At 40.7% G+C, this 14,395-nt stretch overlaps 1 protein-coding gene across 8 annotated transcripts in view; it reads right to left on the bottom strand.

The window, feature by feature from the left end:
• The window catches only part of cadm3 (cell adhesion molecule 3), a 116,380-nt gene that overhangs the window by 47,146 nt on the left and 54,839 nt on the right, over nucleotides 1-14,395 (bottom strand). For all 8 annotated transcript variants that reach the window (XM_082512485.1, XM_082512488.1, XM_082512489.1 and 5 more), the window contains exon 4: nucleotides 1,709-1,861. In XM_082512485.1, coding sequence (XP_082368611.1) covers nucleotides 1,709-1,861 — 153 coding nt within the window. The remainder of the gene's footprint in view (nucleotides 1-1,708; nucleotides 1,862-14,395) is intronic.

The raw sequence follows: 14,395 nt of genomic DNA, 5'->3' as shown, positions 1-14,395 counted from the left end.
AAAATGTAGAAAAGTAAGGTAAAGAAGTTTTAAAAGCTCAATTTCCGATTAAACACACTTCTTTCACTGATTACAAACCTATTCATCTAATGCTTTGTAGCTGTGGAACTAAATTAACAGTTCTTATAGATGCCCCAGCTTACTTACCTAAACCTGTGTCCATATGAGGGCAATGTTGAAAGAAACTGTTATGACACCCACTGGTGTATTTTTAGTACTGTATACTGCTGTCCAAATGGTGGGGAAAAGGCAGCGGAAGACACATTGGTTTATCCGGGGCTCATTCTACAACAAGGTAATGACCCAAAACATTAGGAGAAAAGAACTAGATGGTAGTCTTTAAATGATGGAAGACCAGACTTAAAAGTCATTGAGCTGGTTTGAGATGAAGTGGACAGAAGCAAAAACAAAGCAGCAAACACTGGGACACCTGTAGGAACTGGAAGATAACACATTTATCATTGTGCAAACTGTTCTGTTAAACTTGCATAACTTTTCACTTTTTGGTGACCTAAACTTTATTTCAATTTTGGAAAATCTGGATGTTTTTAATTCTTTGATTTATTGGCAATAATATCTCTCAATAATATCTCCACAACCTTATGCACAGATTTAAGCAACAGTATGAAACCATTACATGGAAGACTATTGAGTACTAGCATTCAGATGTTCTGTTAAATATTTAAACATGTTTTCTTGTTTTATTTAGTGGCACAGAAGATTGGCAGAGTAGACCTTTTGATTTGAAGTTGGGTAGCTTAATGGGAAATGGTTGTTTTAGGTGCTTTTCCAACTTCATCTATACTCTGAACTAAAGGTGGGGATCTCTCTGTCTTTTACTGCACAAATTAAACACATTCTATTTGATTCAATCATTCACCAAACTTTGTGAAGATTCAGCATTAAAATGCTAGCGTACCAGTGCAAGCAAGTTTGACATTAACAAAGGAAAATTTCATTTAGCATGGGGGTAAACTCTGCGAGTAGGTCGCACTAGCAAAATACCATGGCGATGTATCAAGATGAATTGAAGCCAGTTGTTTACAGCTCGACAAGTCAAGTTGGACTTTTCTGCAATTTAAAACAGCTGCGTTTACTTTCTGAATGTGCACTCTGAATGCAGCTTGGAATAATTGTAGTAGTATTTCCCATGAAAGTGGGAATAAACAACTTGAAAACTGAGTGGGGTGATAATAGCATATGTCAGAAGCTTTGAATAATCCATTTTAATTTGTCACAAATTAAGACAGACTGCAGTCAAGCTGATTTGTACAAATGTCAATCAGCCTCAAAAGAGGCAAGCTGAGGGTGAACAATGGAGACAAGAATGCCATTGTGGACCATTAGCCCTGAGTGTGAACAAAGAGATATTTTAGAAAAGCCTACAAGAGACAGAGAAATATGAAAAATATGAAAACCTAGGGATCCTTCAAGGACATACAGGAGACAGGAAGGTTAGATTTATAGCAAATAAGGTTTTATTGAAATCAAAAAATGAGCAAAGCGTCTTTCTTTTATACTTTTGTCCTTTTATCTCTTTACCAAGTTAAGACATGAAAAATCCACAGGTTTCTTTCTGGATAAGTTCATATAAAAATATATTTGACAGTATCAAAGGTAAAGCAGTTTCTATACAAAATGACAGATTTCTCCCACAATATGAAGAGTGACTGACAGTGTGTGCTTTATACATATTTTTGTGACCCACCTAGCACTGTGACGGTGGCGCGGGCGGTGCGGACTGGCATGGTGAAGATGGAGCAGGTGTACTCTCCCTCGTCAGACAGCTGCACCTCCGAGATGGTGATGGAAAGCTCGGTGGATGTCGAGCGATACAGCTGGATGCGGTTGTCTCTCAGCGCTGAGGAAGAGAATATCAATTATTAGAAATGTACTTTATGAAGTGTTTGAGGAGATTTAGCTTGTATTAGCTGTGTTTGTTTGATTTATCAGTTATTTTTGCCTTTAAACTTTAGTTAGAGAGCGAAATAGTGTTTTTTTTTTCCAATGACTGCTATATATGGGTTTCTTTTTTTAATGAAATAAAAGAGAAAGAAATTTTTTTTAAAAAAGAAAGAAGACAGAAGAGAGTGGAGCATGATCAAACACAGCAGAGAAAAGGAAAGAGGCAAGAATGGAAAGGAAAAAGGATGCGATAAAAGAAATTATGAAAAAAGGAGGGAGGTGACAGAGGTATGGGAAGAAAGAATACCGTCACAGACAGTTAAAAAAAATAAAGTGAAGCAGGGAGGATGGTGATAGAGAGGAGGGTGTGCAAGAGGTGAGACAGTAGGGAGAAAGACTGAAAGAACAAGAAAATGGGAGTTAGAAGGAGGGGAATGAGTTAGAAAGGAAGGTACATAGGGAGAGAAGAGAAATGAATAGTTAAGAAGGTAATGGTGAAGATGAAGGAAAGAAAAGGCTGATAAATGTTTGTAAGGAATATATGAGGGGGAACAGCAAATGCACAAGTTCGAAAAAAGTACGAAAAGAAACAATAATGAAAGGGGTGGTGGAGCTGAAGTGAGGAAAACAGGAGGTGGGAAGAGAGAAAGAAAGTGCGCTAAGGAGGATGAGCAAGGAGGGGAAGGGCAGAGTGAGAAGCAAAGAGGAAAGTAAGAAAGATGATCCGCAGAATTTAAATCATAGGAAAGAGAAAGGTAAAATGAGAAGAAGGAGGAGGGAGGGGGAGAGGTGTTTAGAGAAAGAAAAAATGATGTAAGGCGGAGAGGAGAAGGACGAGTGACGAAGATGAGGTGCGAGAGGAGTAAAAAATAGAGATGCAAGTGCAAACGAGGCAAAGGAAGACAAAGAGCAAAGAGAGAATGGAAAGGAGACGCAAATTGAGAATGAGAGACGAGGAAAAGTGCAAGAGGGAAAAAAAAGCTGAAAAATAAAACAGAGGAAGCATAAATAGCGAGGAGAGTTAGAGAGAGACCAGGAGGAACAGAAGGGAGAGGAAAGGGAATGGGGGGGATAAAGAGGAGGGAGGCGAGAAGGGGGAATAAGAGAGACATAAATGGCTTTGTCATCAATGAGAAATCCAGCCATGAAAGAGGGAGAGAGCGCAAGCGACCGAGATAGATGATGATGATGAAATGCTACGAAATAACCGCTCGTTTCCGTGATAGCATTGACCTCTGCAGTGTTTGTGCTCTGTGATTGCTGCCGGTCTCCCTGCCTTCCTATCTGTCTGTCTATCTAGATGTATATCTGTCTATCTCTCTGTCTCAAGAAAAACTTTTCAGCTTTGTTCTCTGTGCAGAGCTGGCTCTCTGCAAATAATGGCTAAACGCAAAACAAGCAGGCTGTGATAAAGCAGACACCTGGAAAAAGCCATCATGCTTAAGTACAGTGAATAGTCAGATTTGTTTTCACATTCAAAGTTTTTGTTTTTTTAGCAAGTTCTTCTTTGTGTTTTCTCCCAGTTTCAAACTAGGACAGCTATGTTAGCTTAACTACAATAAAATGGAAAGTCAGTGCAGACAGAATAATTATAAGAGAGGAGGAGAGCGAGATAAGGATCTCAATCCTTAGAAGGATCCATCCATTCTTCCAACCATCATATACTGCTTCTACGAGTTCTAGCTGTGAGGGCCTCAGTCTACCCTCTTCCCAGTCACCTCCTTCAGCTCTTCTGGTGAGACACTGAGCTATCTAAGCTATTCTATCCATTTGTCCTGGGTCTACCCCAGAGCCTACTCCAGGCTAGTCATGCCCAAAACGTCCCACTTTGAAGTCAACTGGTGGTTGAAGTGGTTTGGGAATGAATGACTGAGATTTTGGTCACTAACCACAACTAGTTGCCTTAGATGAAGATGGAAATGTAAATCAGCTCAGCTTTCACGCTCAGCTGTTTCGTCATCGCAAAAGACCAATCCAGCACCATTATGTCTACCAGTACCACACGCCCTCCTTCGCTCTCTTGTGAATGAGAGATACTACTCCACTTGGGCAGCAACTCAATTCCAACGCAAAGTCGGAGCTGAGAACCAGACTAGGAGGTTGTTACGGCCCTAGCTGGGCCTCCTGAAACCGCCCTTCTGTGGGTGTGGTGTTTTCTCTCCGCCTCTTCCTCTCTTGCTCCACCCCTCTGTCTCTCTCTTGCTCTTCTCTCTTCCCAGGACACAGCGTCTGCTCATTGGCCTCATTTACCACCTGGGCCCAGTTAGCAAACACCTCTCTGGGGATGAACTGGATGTGAGAGGGTGGTTTTTCTCTGGTGTTCCCACATTGTGTGTCGAAGGTGATCCTATAGTGTGGAGTTTTGGAAGCAGTGTAGCTGCTTCACGTGAGTAGTGTGGCTGTTATGTTCTTTGTTGTTGCGACCTTTTTCTTTTTCTAGTGTTATTGGTAAAACGGCATTGCCGGCTCTTTATGTTAAGTTTATCTATAATAAAAACTATTTTATTTACTAAACACCTCTGTCTGTTTTCCTTTCATTCTGTACCAATTTGTTACCAGTCCCCACACACACCCCTGGACCTTCATTGTGGGGACGTAACAATGTGGGGGCTCGTCCGGGATATGAATGGAAGGAAGAGCAATTGAGTATTAGTGAGTTGTTTGCCAGTGGCTTATTTGGTTGTATTGTATCTGCTGCGCTCTCTCTCCGGTTAGCACAGTGTCTAGCTGAGCGTCAGCTCCTCCTTCAGGCACTCATTTTTTATTTTGCCTTTTTTATTTTTGGAGTAATCGCGGGTGATGTTTAGTTCCCTGTCGGGGGTAGGCTTGTCGATGCTTTGTGCACTTGATGCTTAGCCTTTAAAGTTGCCTCGAGCCTGGTACACTCCAGAAGCTAACTAGGCTAAGATTTTAGTAGGTAGGTCTGGGGAGAGGGTCGGTGGTATTTTTATTTATTGGTTAACCTGTGGCCACACATATTTCCCACCTGTTTTTGATTTGCGTGTTGGAGATGGTTCTTCTTTGTTGTTATTGTTAGCCTCAGGTAGTTTTTTGTTGTGGTTTTGAATGGCTACCTACCTTTTTACAGGCGTCCAGCTGGACGCCTGTAAGAAGAGGGATTTGCATGAGGTGGCAGCATTTTATGGCATTTGTGTCTCCACAGCTCTGCGTAAGGCTGAGCTGAAAGCTGCTCTTGTGTCTGGATTGGTGGAGAAAGGAATAGTGGCCTTGCCAGTGTCTGCCAGTCCACCTGAGCATGGTGTATCGTCTCAGCCTGTTCCGCAGGTGCTACTTCACGCTCGGCCGGAAACTGCCCTGTATGAGGTCATTTGATGAGGGTAACAAGCACCTTGAGGCAACAGTTGTTGTGATTTGGTGCTACATGAATAAAATGGAATTGAACAGAACCACATCATCTGCAAAAGCAGAGATGACATTCTGAGACCAAGGCAGCTAACACCCTCCACAGCTGCATCTATAAATTCTGGTCATGAAAAAATCATGAATAGAATCAGTGACAATGGGCTACCCTGGCTGAGTCCAAGATCCAGCAATAGAAAGAGTAGTGGATGTGTGCTTTCACATGAAAAGACATTCAATAAAATACAAAATTGGACAGCAGAGGTTCAACAGCCTCAAATGGGTGTCGAGAGAGATATCTACTTGTTATCATAGTAAAGATGTAAGTGTGCCTAATTAGTATTTTCTCTTGATTTTCTCTACCCAAAATGAATCTTTAAATCTCATTTTGAGACAAACTTTTTAAGCAGTGTTTACTATTACTGCTAATTATGTGCGAGTTTTTAATATTCTAGAGACCATTAAAATTCATGTTACTGCACCCACCCCACTCATTTATAAAGCGTAGTCAAAATAACTGACCATATAATCACACTGCTCTCTGACCAAGATGTTTGCTAAGAGTCAAGGCTTGCTTTGGAGGGACCTCCTGGCAGGTCACACGACTGCCTGCAGAAGAACCTTTCGTGGCTGATTCAGGTCAAAAATTCAAGTTAGCTAGCTTTAGCTTAAGTTATTATAATTTTATAAAGTGTTTTAATTGCTTCAGATTATTCACCTGTAACTTAAAAAATATATATATATTTGAGCTGTCGTGGAAGAGTCATGGAAGAATCCAAAAACAGTTTACCCACTCTGCTAAAATGTGTTCTTTGAGAAAGAATAATTGAATTTAAATGGTCAAGCTAAAGTTCAAAATGAAAAACTTGTGGACAGGAGGTAGGTACATGTACAGCTTATTTACACATCTGTCTGGCTCTTTGGTTGACCACCTTATTTTAAAAAATATAGTTCTCCTCTCCTCAAATACCAGCCCAAGTAGAATACTTTTGTCACTATAACTTGTTCACAAAAGAGCAAAGGTATTGAAAGTCACAATCTAGGAAGAAAACAGCTAACTTGGCAACACTGTTCACCTCTTCCTGTTGATCTTGCACCTCTAACAAATCACACTTATCAGTGATTTCAGTGTATTAGGTGAAACCCTGCAGAAACTACAAGTGGTCAGCAAAAACAAGAGTTTCAGGGGGTAAGAAGCTATTTGATCTTGGAAATCTTGAAGAGAGAGCATTAGGTAGGTCAGTCCAAACATGTGTGTCAAGTTTCATATTGTCTTGCCTCTGTTTTCTTTTCTTATTGTTTATCTGGCGTTCTCGGTATTGAGCCACATCTGTGGCTGCTTGTCTCATCACCCTTTTGTCATTCTTTCTGTCTCACTATTGTCACCCTTTCTCTTCATCACTCCATCTGTCTATTCTCCCATCTTTGTCTTGCACACTCCCACAAACATGCACACATGCGCACACACAGACACACACACCTTTGTTTCTCTTGGCATTTTTTTTCCGTTATTTCATCCAACACTACTTTATCTTCATGCCTTATCACTAAGCAAGGTCACTACATTTGTCTTCATGAGCTACCCTCTCTGTGTGGGTGTGTGTGTGTAGGTGTGTGTGAGGCATACGGTCACTCACTCTCGCACACACAGACACACACAAACACTTATCCATGCCCCCTGGACCTTGTGCTCAACTATCAGTCTCCTTAATTCTCTTCCCCCTCATCTCTACTCATCCCCCCCACCCCCACATCTTGTTCTTCGTCTTTCTCTCTTACATCTCACCCATTTCTAATCATTCCAGGCTCTTACTCTCTCTCTCTCTCTCTTTTGGGGGGTTATTTCTTCTTTCATTATAAACGATGTATATTTCTTGCCAGTACAGGTGTGATGGATTTTCGAAAACGATATGATATCTAGTTACGGGGACGTATCGATCCAGAAGCACCTGAAAATTGTACATGTGCTGTGCCTTGCTGATGTGGGCAACATAAATAGTCTGTCAATAGGTCACACACTGATGTTTGGTTGTTGTTCCTTCGATATAATGAATTTCTTAGTTTTGAGATAAACTGGATTGGCGCAAACGTTATATATGAGTGTGGCTGCTTTATGGTAGAGGAATATAGCTCAGAAGTGAAGGCCTGGGCCCTGTGCTTCGTACGTCGCTTACTACATCCAAGATCAAATGAAACATCCAAGACCAAACCATCGCGCTAACCGTGAGCGCGCTAATCCGGTTCCCCGAACACACCTGCTGTTGACGATTAGTACAGCTGGACGCAGTAATGTGACATCACTGGGTGTCGTAAAAGGGGCTACGCATCGATAGTAGAAACATTGATCGGCAACCCTCTGATTGGTCGGCGAAAATGTCGACGGAGCGCGCTCGGCTCGGTATTTTTCGGCAGCAGAGCAAGAACTCTTGAGTGAGGGATTTCAGGAGTTTCAGAGTTTAATCAGAACGCAAGGGAACACTGCAAAGGCTGCAAAAGCAAGGAGCGAGGGCTGGCAGGAAGTTGCTGACAAATTAAACTCGTAAGTAATTTAATAATAACAATAATAATGGAGTGGATTTATATAGCGCTTTTCAAGGCACCCAAAGCGCTTTACAATGCCACTATTCAGTCACTCTCACATTCACACACTGGTGGAGGCAGCTACGGTTGTAGCCACAGCTGCCCTGGGGCAGACTGACAGAAGCCAGGCTGCCATATCGCGCCATCGGCCCCTCTGGCCAACACCAGTAGGCGGTAGGGTAGATTTATTATATTACACTATATTATCCAATATTATATTACATTATATTATAATATGTTATATTTTATCCTCTTTCACATTAGAGCCACGACAGGACCCACTAGAACATGGGAACAAGTAAAAGTGAAATATAAGAATATTCTACAGAATGGTAATATTTATCACTTATATTGCTTTTAGTCTCTTGGAAAGAGACCCTGGAATACTCTGTTTGTTTATAACAGCAACCAAGAAAAGGGCAGAGCAACAAAAGACAGGTGGTGGTCCTGCACCCCCTCGTCAACAAGTTGGTTAAGTAAATAATACCCTCACGGGAAAATCGATATCTCTCTATGAGCACACTGTCGCGCTGAGCTAAAGGATCCTGTCTGTCCCGCAATATACGCTGGATTCTGAAAACTCTCCTTATCAATCTTGCACCTTCCGCAATGGGTGGCTCGCGTATACGGACAGGACATGGCTGCGACAGACTTCCCAAATCCACCTTCGCTTTTATAGCCGTGGTCTCTCATCTTGATTACACGAAGTAATTTACAATTGCTACTCTGAAATATGAATTAAATCTGTAATAATCACATACATGTAATAGAATGTTAATAGTACATTTCCCTTTTTTAGGAAATGACCTGTATGTATCTGTGTGAAATCAATAAAAGGATCAAGTGCTGCATTATCTTTAGTTACATTGATGTTATTTATTTATGGTGAAACAGTGGTGGAATATCGCTGTTGCTTTCGTATGAATGACGCGGGCATACCTGCGTGGCCGCGATCTAATCCTGTTTACATAAAGTAAACCTGCTCCCCAGCAGGTTTACGCTTACGGCTCTGTTGCTATGACAGCAAGTCCCGGATGGGCTTCGGGGAACCGAACGATCCAGGATCACGCGAAATCGTCAACAATCTCATCCAGCTAACTCACTTAGCGCGGTACGAAGAACAGGCCCCTGCTCATTTTCTCACAGAACTTGTTAGGTGGCTGACATTTGGAACACATCCAAAGCTTGGACAGACATGAAACTCTGAACATCTAAGATTAGACTTCACAACTTTAAACACACACAGACATTTTTTCAAACTTTCTGAACCAAAGGAAGGCAGTGCTCTAGTCTCCTCTGCTGAATCCGAATGTTTAGAAAGCAGAATATCCAAAACTCTGCACTATTTGCAAAGATTAAGATGTTAACGTTCTCAGTGGTATGGATATATGACAGAAACATAGCCTGGCATTAGCAGCCTGTCAGGAGGCCAAAAGGGCAAAAAAAAAAATACACTGCATATCAATGATGGACGTAGCCTCTCGGTCTGAAAAATGAAGCTAATTTAGAAGCGCCTCAAACCTACATTCTGATAAATGGTCAGAAGGTGGCAAATCCACTGCCTGCAAAAAATGCTTAATTCTATTTTAAAAAAGGCCATCACTTGATTTAGGGCCACAGTAAAAGCTTCCCTTATCAGTTTATGAAGTCAATCATTAGCCTTATTGAAAACAACACCAGCTTCATTTTAAAAACGTATTGTTCAATTTGAAGTAAAACAGATGATAAAACAGTGTTTGATTTAGGAAGAAGCTTCTTTGTGATGGGCAAGCCACTACCATGTTAGGGTCCTTGGTTTCTCACTCACACGTTGCGTCAGGATTTTAAAAATGCAAAAGAGGGACAGTCAAGCTAAGGCTTCAAAACAGGGTTTCATAAACCAATAGGTCCTGGAAGCAATGTCCATCTTTCTATATAGTCTATTGTAAAATAAAATAATCAACAAGTCCAGCTGGTATTTCTTTTGTGCATCTTTGGCTTCAGTTGCCACCAAATGAATAAAGTATTCCCTTTATTATCTATGTCTCCCAGGAGCATGCAGTCTTCAAGCTTAACATTTTGCTGCATGCACCAGTATTCGGAAGCTAAAGTTAAAGATGCATTTTTAGAAGTGACGAAATATACAGCTGTTGATTTCCCTTTTAATTCTGGTTGAATTCAGAGACTGTTGCGCAGTATTTTGTTCCAATTTGTAACAAAGGCTCCTTTTGAATTTGTTACAGTTGCTTTTTGTGCCTCTGACTGGGTTCTTCAGCATAGCAGCTTCAGCTGCAGCTCACAGGTTTCACAGCACAGAGAGCCATCTGCTAACCAGACAATAACCATGAATTCTCAGTAATAAAGCTGAAATAATTAAGTGTTTCAGAAGGAGAACATGCTACCATGTAGAAGTCTGTTCTTGCCAGCCTCTTTTCCATTCCTGGGTAGAATCATTTAACATTTTTGTATTAAAATCTCATATTGAAAACATGACAGCACGTAACATTTATGATTAATACACAGTATATTCTGATCCTGTGCAGATGCACTTTACTTGTTTAACACTGCATACTGTGTCACTTTTTGTTCTGCGCTCCATCAGGTATTTCACCTTTCATTCTAAAGCTTCACAAATCTCAGGGAGGAAACACAATATGATAAACAGGAACAAAAATCAATAACCAAAGTGCATAATTAAATCTTAATTCTGTATCAGTTACTAACAGCTACAGAAAATTACATGCATTCACAAAGGGATTTCATGCTTTAGCCACACTTTGTCCAGAGGTGCAATGGAAACACACACACATTGGCACTAAAGAGTAAGAAATTTCCACATTAATCACAGTGCAGGACTCACACCAAGTATTATTACAGTAGAACTACCGCCATCTCTAATAAAAGCACTTCAGTGATTAAAATCTAGCAAGCAAGTATCATATTATCTGCTTTTTAGTTGCAACTATATTGTTGTTTTAGTTTTTCTACTGCAAACTCCATAAACAGTTTACTACCGGAAAGTATCATTTGTGTCCTTGCCAAGGTGTCACTGTGAACAACGGTGACACGATATCAGCTCTGTCCCAATTACCCTGCTCCTTGCACCATACAGTTATAGTAATGCTCTTGAATGAAACGGCGGCCTGATGGGATTTATCACTAAATCGCTCGCAGTAATAGTGACTAATCAACAATGTTTAAAGCCTAAATGCAATCAGTAGCAATCAATTCTAGATTATTCACTTGAATTTAAAAATTTCTGTCTGTTTGATTCTTTAGTCAAAGAAAAGAGAGGCTGCATACTGTAAAAGTATGTTGTTCTACTTTTTCCTCACATGTGTCTGTAGCATTCGTAGTATTTGACTGTATTCACAAGGAAATGCACATTACTGTGTAAAACTTCCTCACAATTTATTACTGAATAGCTATATACAGGATCAAGAAACCCTTGTGCTACCAGCCTAAACAAGTGGTTGGGAAGTGTAAGTGGTTTCTAAATGGTATCGGGCGGATAGATTTAGCCTTTGTGCGCTCTTACATACCAACTACAAGATGTGTTTATCAGTGTACACATATTTTTTACATCCGTGCTGATGGTGTCTTTTCATCTTGTGCTTATGTGTGTGTGTTTGTAGTTCTTTGGCCAGACGTTGGTTCTTGTCTGCCGCTCAAACTCGAGAGTTGATACTCCCCAAAGGTCTAACTGTTGATCTGGTCACAGTAGCTATTTTCGCCTACTCATCTTCCTCCTGCACCTCCTCCTCTTCCTCCTCCCTCAATCTTCCTCATGCTCTTTCAACTTCAAACATTCAGGTGGGGTGGGCTGGTAGTGGGGTTTCTCTCGCAACACATACCGAGTGCAAATCCATGTATTTTTTTTTTTTCATCTGCCTCTTTATGCCTTTCCAGCCAAGTTTCCACTATGCTGAGAACTCTTTCATATTCAAATTTGCTTTATTGGCACAACAGGAGAGAAACCTGTGTTGTTGAAAAAAAGTACGTAAGTTACAGACTAATATTTTTTTTCATATATAGTTTTTATATGTCTGCGTCTGTCTTCCACCCGGCTTCTCCGTGTCCTTATCCTCCTCTTCGGTTCAAACCGAATCAGCATTTCACCCCTCCCTCCTACGTCTGTCACAATTGTTCTTGTCATCAATCCATTCTTTCTCCAACCCTGCCTTGTTCTTCTCTTTCCACTTCTCCTGTCCATCCCCCATCTTCCTCTCCATCACTCTCTCATTTTCCCATTTTGTTTTACATTTCATGCATTTAGCTCACACTCTCATCGAAAGAGACAGCCTCCATTCTTTCTTCTCTCTCTGTCTTTCTCCCACACGTCTCACCCATCCTACCATCTGTTTCTGAATATTCTTTCCAGCTCCCTAATTATCCATCCTAACAACAGCTGATCTGGGTTCAGTGACCACAGGCTTCCCTTGATCAAGCCGTCCCCACTGATCTGAGAGCGTCAATTGAACCTGGATCAGTGCGCCAACTACGAAACGCTTGATAAACGCACATCCCTGTCTGTTTTATCTACTTTGCCATCCTTCCCACTGCCTTTTGCTGCCTCTAAATTCACTTGTCCTTCTCACCCTACTTTAAGATTTCAAAAATAGTAATTTAGAGGCAGCGGCATGAATGTATGCAAAATCAATGGAAAGAAGCAAGCTGAGGCAGATGAACTAAACTTTGCCCAAGGTGGTGCAAACTGAAGCAAGGAAGCATTAGTTCCAGTTGAAACTTGAGAGAGAAATGTTCCCAACGGTGTAGCAGCTTCAAGCAACATGCCAACGAAATCCTCCCATGTAGTTTTTACAGAAGTGAAAAATGTCCACTGGGGATTTCTTGCAAATAACACTGACCAATGACACATCCTAAGACCCTAGCGAAGCCATGGCTTCAGCTGGGAGCCCGGTCCAAAAGGATTAAAAAGGAAGCACATCAGAATGAAGTATAACAATAAAGCACAGAATATTTTCTCAACTTTCTTCACCTTTATAGAAAAAAAAAAAAGTCAAGACGATCATTATCATAATAGCTGTCACTGTCAGCCTGCTGCTTTTGAATGTCTGCATGCTATCATTAACTTGCTCAATTTTCTAAGTCAAAAGATCAAATTCATGCAAAGTAAAGTGAGATTATTTTCCCCTGATGTCCATTTATGTCCCACAGTGTTTTGACTGGACAGCTAGTTGATACAGTTTTTTCTTTTTATCTTCTTTTTATAAGGGTGAGAATTCCTCACATGGTTTGTTATTACTAAGGAAAAGGTTTTGGATACAGGCTTTTTTGCATGCCTTCAAAAACATCAATACCATAGATTTACCCTTGACGAGGTTTCCTGTGAAGTGAAGTTGTCAAAGTCTATGGGGAAACCAACTGTAATGCTCACGTGTTCTCTGACCTCAGTAAACTCTTTCCTGCAGGGATTAAGGTTTCATTTGCTATATTCACAACCAACTACAACAACAATGCACCATGTTAATTTGTAAATAATGGTCCCAAACTAATGTCTCACTGATGTATTTGAATCTGCAGCCTGTAAAGAGACGACATTTCACCACTGGACAAACCTGTTACAAGTTTTGTCCAAAGATGAACAATGCTACAGTCACACTAGGGAAAACAGAGTTTGCAGATCGTGAAACAACTAAAATTACTACAACTGTGCACAATGAACTTGCAGTCTCATTGATTTTGAAAAGTGTTGCTTCAAAAATGGGTGACCATGTCAGCGACAACTTGCACTCTGTTGACGTCCTCAAAGTCACTTTGGTGCATTAAGTGATAAAATGGCAACTAGATGGAGTCTGTCAGTCTGCTGTAATTCATAAAAATGTATATTCGAAGAAGAAATTCTGAAATTCCTGCACAAATAATAACATCAACGCTGCAGAAAAGCAATCTAACTGCAAAATACAGAACTGCTCAGCAGCCCTGCCTTTACAAAAGACTATAACCAGAATAAAGCCAGTTGGCAAACACTTAGATCTACAAGAGAAGTTGTGCTGATTGGTGCAGACTCAAATTGACTGCAACATCTTGGCAATGTGTCTGCATTTATAAATTAGTTTGCAGTTATTTGCAAACCCTCGGCAATCTGTCTGCGAGCGATGACGGTCAGTCTGGGTGAGACCACGGCTGCTTGGATACAGGCTGCTCGACCCGTGCAATCACCTTGTGATTAAAAGTTGTTGCCTAGAGGCAGACGATGCTGCACGCTCAACCTCTGGGCAACCAGGCAGTCACTACAGCTACTTGCAAGAAAAGTTCAATATAATTACCAGACAGCCAAAACTTTTTCCGAGTTATAAGGTTCTATTTTTACTCTGGTATGACTAAGACAATGACTTCAGAGTGATTTTGAGAATGACAAGAACATAATATAAAACAATTTTTATATGAGGTTTTAGAGGCATTATTTCTTTTACTTTGAGCAAAGCAAAGTCTGAAGTGATTGTCTTTTTTCTACGCTACAATAACCAGCTGCTGGCTTCATTTTTAGTATTCTAGAACAGATCCTCTAATCATCAAATAAGTGAGGACCCTATTTACATAAATGCCA

This window comes from Aulonocara stuartgranti (assembly GCF_965226115.1).
Source record: "Aulonocara stuartgranti genome assembly, chromosome: 18".
Taxonomy (NCBI): domain Eukaryota; kingdom Metazoa; phylum Chordata; class Actinopteri; order Cichliformes; family Cichlidae; genus Aulonocara; species Aulonocara stuartgranti.
Note: the sequence above shows the minus strand (reverse complement) of the source record. Positions and strands in the feature narration are given on the sequence as shown.